Source organism: Aulonocara sp. 'chitande type north' Nkhata Bay, linkage group LG7 (assembly GCF_057382095.1).
Source record: "Aulonocara sp. 'chitande type north' Nkhata Bay isolate Kocher_YH1m ecotype deep benthic linkage group LG7, A_spYH_male_GT1.1, whole genome shotgun sequence".
NCBI lineage: Eukaryota > Metazoa > Chordata > Actinopteri > Cichliformes > Cichlidae > Aulonocara > Aulonocara sp. 'chitande type north' Nkhata Bay.
In genome coordinates this window covers 51,707,821-51,716,051 of record NC_141350.1, presented here as the reverse complement: position 1 = coordinate 51,716,051, position 8,231 = coordinate 51,707,821, and the positions used below count along the sequence as shown (strand labels likewise).

Below are 8,231 nucleotides of genomic sequence, written 5' to 3'. Positions count from 1 at the left end.
CTTGGCGCAAAACTAAGGCCCACACTTCCTGCGAAACATAATAAATAATTACTATAAAAGAACAATAGAAGGCAGAGAGCGTAACAAAAGTTGATTACGTACCAAATAAGCCGGGTCACAGAACGTAAGCAGAATAGCTCAGAGGAGGCTTCTATAGCTACGACCAGCCGCGATGGGGGCTTCAGAAGAATAACCCGCAAATGATCTCCACCACACCAAGGGGAAGTCAGGTGACCAAAAAGGAGATCACAGGCAAGCGACGCAGAGACACTCAAATGGCCACTATTTATACCAGCGCCCCCTAATGGGCCAGGCTGAAAGTGGGTTGGACCGAAGGATAACATTCATCCTGCCACATTCTACCCCTCCTTCTTGCATCGTCGCCCCGACGATGAAAAGACACCCAGATTAGTCCCAAGGCCTAAAAAATGCAGAGACAGCATGTACCCTAAGCTCAGAAATAGAATCAGCAGCCCCTTGTGCCACCTCCCCTGTTGGTCTTGGGAGATGATGGATGTTTGAATGCTGGCCAGCTGTGGACCGGGTTGTTTTTCGCACCACCACATTTCTTGTATCAGAACTCGTAGAGGGAGCAGGAAGAGAGCTAGATGGAACTGGTGCTACACTCGGAGTAACTGTACAAGTGGCTGGGACATCGGAAGTTCGGTCTTCTGGCCGGAGCAACAACTCAGGGCTACTTGGAATCACTGCCACTGGGCTGTAAGATGGTGAAACATTTACTTGAGGAGCTCCTACGCTCAGGAATAACAGGTCACTGTCACTTGATGAGTCATGTCCTGGTTCTGGGGAGGATATTTCTGGGCCACGTGGGCTACTGCTTGGAGCAGGCCCTTCTGATGGTGTGGCTGCCGTTATCACAGCCTTCAACAAGGTACGATGAACATGCTTCACGCTGCTGGGATCATCTGCAGGTGCGATGGTATATACTACCCCACCTCCTTTAGGTGCCTTCAGGATTCTATATACCGCTGGTTTCCATCGATCTTGGATTTTACATCTCCCTCTTCCACTCAAATCGCGCAGGAACACCAACTGGCCGTCGTTCAATGGTGCCTCTTTCACCTTTTTGTCATGGTGCCTCTTTCTGCGGTCGGCAGCCAATTGCAATCGTTCCTTGGCTCCTTCATGTACAACCTGTAGCCGGGCTTGATGCTCCTGAATCCACTCGTGCACATCTCCACTGATGGGGTCCGGTACTCTGCCCAACAGAAAGTCCACTGGCAACCTGGGTTCTTGCCCAAACATCAATAAAAATGGAGTTTCCCCAGTAGCCTGATGGGGAGTGGTATTATAACAGTAGAGTAACTGGGGCAAACATACATTCCAGTCTCTTTTTCTGGACACTGGCAGGGTCCGCAACAAATTGTGCAAAGTCCTATTAAAACGTTCACACTGACCATTTCCAGCCGGATGATAAGGAGTAGTGTGGGACTTCTCGATACCATAAAACCTGCAGAGCTGCTGGATCAGGGAGCTTTCAAAGTTACGACCCTGATCGGAATGGATACGCGCTGGTACACCAAACTTCGAAAACCACTCAGTCACGAGAACCTGGGCCACTGTAGCAGCACATTGGTCACGAGTGGGGACAGCCAATGTATACTTGCTGAAAACATCAGTCATCACCAAAACGTTCTCCAGCCCATTCCGGGAAGGTTCGAGCAAGGTGTAATCAATGGCCAAGATTTCATTTGGTCGAGAAGCCAACAAATGTCCCATGAAACTTTGAGCTGCTGGTTGGGTGTCTTTTGCAACTTGGCAACGTTCGCATCTCTGACACCAACGAGCTACCTCAGCAGACATACCTGGCCAATAGCACCGTGAGCGGAGAAGCGCTAGGGTCCTTTCCACACCTTGATGGCCGTGCTCCTGATGAACATGAGTCAACACCTGCTCAATTAGTGCACTAGGCAGCAAAAGCTGAAGTACCACCTCGGCACCGTCAGGGCGATGAACCTGACGATACAGAACTCCTTCCCTTTCAATCAGATGATCCCATTGTCGTAGCAGCACCAGAGCAAGTGGAGCAAGCTGCTGCCGCTCCTCAAAGCTGGGTCGCTGCTTCTGTCTCCAGAACACCAAGATCTCCTTTATCACTGGGTCGACCTGTTGGAGGGCATGAAGATCAGGAGTAGTGAGATGGGGCAAAACCGTAATGGCAGCTTGTGATACCTCAGCTGGTCCCAGCCGCAAGGCTTGTTGAAGAGGTCCAGGCAAGGCTGTACCAGGAACCATGGCTTTAATCTCCTGAGGATCAGGTGGATGCTGGCGAGATAAAGCGTCTGCGTTCTTATTACTCCTTCCTGACCTGTACTTTAAGTCGAAGTCGAACGAAGCGAGCTGAGCTGCCCAGCGCTGTTCAGTAGCCCCAAGTTTAGCAGAAGACAAGTGACTAAGAGGATTGTTGTCGGTGTAAACAATACACTTATGGCCCAACAAGTACTCTCTAAATTTCTCAGTCATGGCCCACTTAAGTGCCAAAAACTCCAGCTTCATTGAGCTATAATTTAGCATATTGCGCTCAGTGGGCCTCAAACCCCGACTGGCATAGGCTATTGGCCTCACCTTACCTCCCTGCTCCTGGGAAAGCACTGCCCCTAGGCCGGCATGGCTGGCATCCACTTCTAAAATAAAAGGCAAAGAGAAATCTGCATAAGCGAGCACTGGTGCTGTTGTCAGTTTAGTCTTTAATGCCTCAAAACTGTGAGCACACTCTGCAGTCCAGTTCTCCACGACACCATGCTCTGACCTCTTCTTTGATTTTCTGCCTCCCCACTCTGCCACCAGTCTATGCAGAGGTGCCGCCAACTTGGCAAAACCCTCCACAAAACGGCGATAATAGCTGGCAAACCCAAGGAAGGAGCGTAGTTCCGAAACAGTCTTAGGAGGCTGCCAGTTAGCCACCACTTCCACCTTGCTAGGGTCCGTAGAGACACCTTGATCGGAGATGACATGGCCTAGGTATCAGAATCAGAATCAGAATCAGAATACTTTATTGATCCCTGGGGGAAATTATTTTTTGTTACAGTGCTCCATTTTAAACCAACATTAAGACAAGACAGACAATACGCTAACTAAGAATAGTACAATATATACATATATATACATACATACATACATAAGTCACTTATAAATAAATATTTGGAAAAGAAACATGTGTAGTTGTAGCAGCAAACAGTGTGTTAAGTGGATGCGTTGTACAGGGAGATGGCCACAGGCAGGAATGATTTCCTGTGTCGTTCAGTGGTGCTTTTCGGTAATCTCAGTCTCTCACTGAACGAGCTCCTGTGACTGACCAACATGTCATGGAGTGGGTGGGAGGTGTTATCCAACATTGTCTTTATCTTGGACAGCATCCGCCTCTCCGACACCACCTTGAGGGAGTCCAGCTCCATCCCCACAACATTGCTGGCCTTACGGATCAGTTTATTAAGTCTGTTGGCATCTGCGACCCTCAGCCTGCTCCCCCAGCATGCAACAGCATAGAGGATCGCACTGGCCACAACAGACTCATAGAAAATCCTCAGCATTTTCTGGCAGATGTTGAAGGACCTCAGTCGCCTCAAAAAATAGAGACGACTCTGGCCCTTCCTGTAAAGTGCTGTGGTGTTTTTAGCCCAGTCCAGTTTATTGTCAATGTGTACTCCAAGGTATTTATAGTCCTCCACAATGTCAACACTGACCCCCTGGATTGAAACAGGGGTCAAGTGTTTCCTGGTCTTCCTGAAGTCCACGATCAGTTCCTTGGTCTTTGCCACGTTAAGCTGCAGATGATTCTGCTCACACCACGTGACAAAGGAGTCGACCACAGCCCGGTACTCTGTCTCATCATCCCTGCTGATGCATCCAACCACCGCAGAGTCATCAGAAAACTTCTGAAGATGGCAGGTCTCTGTGCAGTGGCTGAAGTCTGTGGTGTAGAGGGTGAAGAGGAAGGGGGAGAGGACAGTCCCCTGTGGTTCCCCTGTGTTGCTAATCACCTTGTCAGACACACACTGTGGGAGACGTACATATTGTGGTCTTCCTGTCAGGTAATCAACAATCCAGGACACCAGAGAAGCATCCACCTGCATCGCTGCTAACTTATCACCCAGGAGGGTCGGCCTGATGGTGTTGAAAGCACTGGAAAAGTAAAAAAACATGACCCTCACAGTGCTCGCCGGCTGGTCCAGATGGGTGTAGACACAATTGAGCAGGTAGATGATGGCGTCCTCTGTTCCGAGACGAGGCTGATAAGCGAACTGAAGGGGATCCAGATGTGGTCTTACTATGGGTCGCAGCTGGTCCAGGATGAGCCTTTCCAGGGTCTTCATGATGTGGGAGGTCAGTGCCACGGGCCTGTAATCCTGGGGGCCACTGGGACGAGGCGTCTTTGGTACAGGGACGAGGCATGATGTCTTCCACATCACCGGGACCCTCTGCAGACTCAGACTCAGCATAAACAGTTTATGAAAGACTCCACACAGCTGGGGGGCACAGGTCTTGAGGACAAGGGGACTCACTCCGTCTGGTCCAGCAGACTTGCCTGAGTGAAGTCTCCTCATTTGCATCTCAACCTGGTATTGAGTGAAGGTGATGGGTGGGGGAGGGGTGTCAGGAATCTCACAGGAGGCAACATGTGAAGAGAGAGGCTGGCACAGTGGTGTGGCTCTGGATTCCAGGCTGACTGCAGGTGAGGTTGTGGGGGTGGGAGCAGACACTGTGGTGTCGAATCTATTGAAAAACAGATTCAACTCGTCGGCTCTATTCTCACCTCCCTCAGCTCCCCTGCTGTTGGTTGGCCTGAATCCAGTGATGGTCTTCATGCCCCTCCACACCTCTCTCATGCTGTTCTGCTGGAGTTTCCACTCCAGCTTCCTCCTGTAATTGTCCTTAGCCTCTCTGATCTTGTCCTTTAGTAACACCTGGATCTTCCTCACCTCCTCTTTGTTGCCCCCTCTGAAAGCCCTCTTCTTGTTGTTGAGGAGGGCTTTGATGTCCTTAGTCACCCACGGCTTGTTATTTGGGTAACAATGAACAGTCTGAGCTGGAACAATGGAGTCGGTGCAGAAAGTTATGTAGCCTGTGATACACTCAGTAAGCCCATTGATGTCCTCGGCGTGAGGCTCACAGAGTGTTTCCCAGTCGGTAACCTCGAAACAGCCCTGTAGTTCCGCTATTGCCTCCTCTGACCACCTCCTAACAGTCCTGGTGGTCACAGGTTCCCTCCTCACAATTGGCACATAGCGGGGGGTGAGGTGAATCAGGTTATGATCTGACCTACCAAGTGGGGGGAGGGAGGAGGAGCGAACCTCCCGCTGGAAAAAGGCACATTTGGCAAGCTTGGCTTTTAAACCTTCCTGCTGAAGCCGACCTAGCACCACATCCAGCCGCTCAAGATGTTGCGATACTGTTGATGAAAAGATTACAATGTCATCAAGATAGAGAAGCAGAGACTGGCACTGTTGATCACCGAAAAGGCGTTGCATTAGTCTCTGGAAGGTGCTAGGGGCATTACAGAGCCCAAATGGCATTCGGTTCCATTCAAATAGGCCGAAAGGAGTACAGAAGGCAGTCTTGGGCCTATCCTCTTCCGTAACTGGGACCTGATTATAGCCACTTGCTAAATCCATGGTGGAAAACCAACGGGCACCAGTCAGCGCATCTAAGGATTCTTCAATGCGCGGCAGGGGGAATGCATCTTTCCTTGTCTTGTTGTTCAGTTGCCGATAATCAACACACATGCGCGGGCTGCCATCCTTCTTCTTAACGAGCACAATGGGAGAAGCATAGGGGCTGCTACTCTCTCTAATCACCTCGGCCCCTAACAACTGGTTAATATGCTCTTTCACAACCTCGTACTCTGAAGGGGGGATGCGCCTATAACGCTGCCGCACGGGGATATCGTCTAAGACTGGAATGTCATGGGAGATCAAGTTAGTGCAACCCAAATCAGTGTCATGAGCAGAAAAGACCGAGCTGTATTTCTTAAGGAGAGACCTCACCTGTCCCTGTTCCTCTGCTGACAGTTTAGACAAATCAATCCCTTCCATCTGATCCTGCACAGTAGGAGTGGCGGTGTGAGATGCCATTGTGGCTACGTTAGGGAGTACTTCTGTCACACCAGCGGGCAAACTGACCACATGAACATCTTCCAGGGTCCCTATAACGGTCCTAGGGTAAAGCAAGACCGCCGTAGTCCCTACATTAACAACTGGTATGTATGCAGTACCTCTAACCACTCGAACCAATGCAGGGGACGCTAAAAGTCCAGCAGGCAAGTTAACATCAGTAGGTTCAAATAACACAGTGGCACCTGAATATTGCTCAGAACAGGTGGCGGCCACTACTTTCATTACACCACCCGGAATGCAACATGCTCGCTTACCCCTCACTCTCACATGGCCAGACAAATCCAGTGGGGCTCTTATACTAACGTCATGGCACTTTTGCAGCGCCTGCACAAGGGGTTTAGGGGCCTCGGTGACAAAGCCCAAACTAAACAATGCTTCACCGTGTTGCCCAAAAAGCTCGTGGTAACACTTCCGAATGACATTCATCCCCAATACACCCGGAACCGTGGAAGGTCCTGCACCTGGAGGATCTTTAACGACCAACACGCCACACTGTGGAAGAAACTTGTCACAGAGCTCTACACTTAGCTCGATATAGCCAAGGTAAGGAATGGACAACCCATTAGCCGCTTTAAGCTGCAACCAATGACAAGCTTGGAGACGCTCTTGACCCCAGGACTCAAAATGCTGGCGGAAAAACTTTCAGTAATGGTAGAGACCATGGACCCCGTATCAACCAAACAAGGTACTTTTATACCGCCCATGTCCACATCTATATGAGGACAGGATGAAATTAATTTCGAGACTGCCTCTGGACCATTAGAAACAACCCTTGAGCCAATAGACACCCCACCCGAACTGTGGCTCGGCAATACGGAGGGTGCTAGTTTTCCGAAGCCGTATTTAAAGGAGAGTGCCTGCGATTATGCAGAGGGGCCTGCGAAGGAGGCCGGGAACGAGGAACGCGTTGCCCATCACACTCCCGAGCAACATGTCCAGGTTGCTGACAACGACGGCATATAATGGAGTCGCCCCGTCCTGAGCGAGGCATTCGATGGGGGCCCTGCAATCGAGCAATGCTCTGAGTGAGCTGATTAAGTTGCTCCTGCTGGCGCTTTAACAATTCCTTCATCTCGCTCATCTCAGACAAATGGGTAGACTGAGCTATTCCTGAGGGACCGCTATGGACCCCATACTGAATGCCATAAACAGAAGGGACAGAACTGCTTCTATGCCTAACGCCACTAGGCAACCCTTCACGTTCCCACCTAATAGCTTCCCCTCTAATCTCCAGCAATGTCAGTGTGGGCTGCCTCCTTACTAACTGCTTTAACTCCCGCCGCAAGGTACTATCTAAGACCTGTTCAACAAATTGATCTCTTAATAAAACGTCAGCATTGGGCATGCCATTGGGGGCACTCGATTTAACTTTCTCCATAAGACCCAAGAGAGCGAGGGAAAACTCTTGCAGTGTCTCACTTTCCTGCTGTTTTCTAGAGAAGAAAGCTTCCTGCAATGCTACATAGGATTCTGAACAGCCATAAAGTTCTTGCAATATAGTAATTATCTTAGCAGGATCAGTCCTCTCTGCACTAGAGCGATATTTAATCTCCTCACGTGCTTCTCCTTCTAGGTGGTCAAACAGGAAAAATGCTTTATCAGCCAAAGACAAATGACGTGCTCTAGCACAACCTTCTAATTCCTCCAACCATTCATTCAACCCTATACCTGATTTTCCTCTAAACATAGGGCATTTTCTGTCACGGGGCACAAAAACTAGTCTCTCTGCTACAGAGACACCAGCCGTTGGGGGGTTCACAGATGATGCAGTTGAAGTAGAAGGTGTAGCACTAGTACCTGACCCAACAGCCCTCTCCTGACGCAGCCTCTCGTTGTCTGCTTTCAGCTGCGCGATCAAGTCCCTGAGTTCCTGTAACTCTTCCTCCATCTCTGTAACACAGCTGTGAAATCCCACACCAAAGTAGCTGCTGCTTTGCCTTTATTCTGTACAAAATAATATAAAAAAACAATTTACGTTACACCAAACAAAAAAAGAAGAACACACGTCTCTGTTTTAAAGAGTATACCCTGTCGACAACGCCAAGTTTGTGGCGAGACGAGGTTGGGATATAAAGTAAATACTCTTCAGTTTTAAAG

At 49.6% G+C, this 8,231-nt stretch overlaps 1 protein-coding gene across 1 annotated transcript; it reads right to left on the bottom strand.

The window, feature by feature from the left end:
* Positions 1-390: 390 nt before the first annotated feature.
* Positions 391-6,745, bottom strand: LOC147326187 (retrovirus-related Pol polyprotein from transposon opus). The gene is made up of 2 exons (XM_086301210.1): positions 5,309-6,745; positions 391-2,987 (listed from the first exon to the last, which is right to left on the bottom strand). Exons 1-2 carry the CDS (start codon positions 6,558-6,560, stop codon positions 409-411), a joined length of 3,831 nt encoding a protein of 1,276 aa, XP_086157336.1. The 5' UTR covers positions 6,561-6,745; the 3' UTR covers positions 391-408.
* Positions 6,746-8,231: the final 1,486 nt, after the last annotated feature.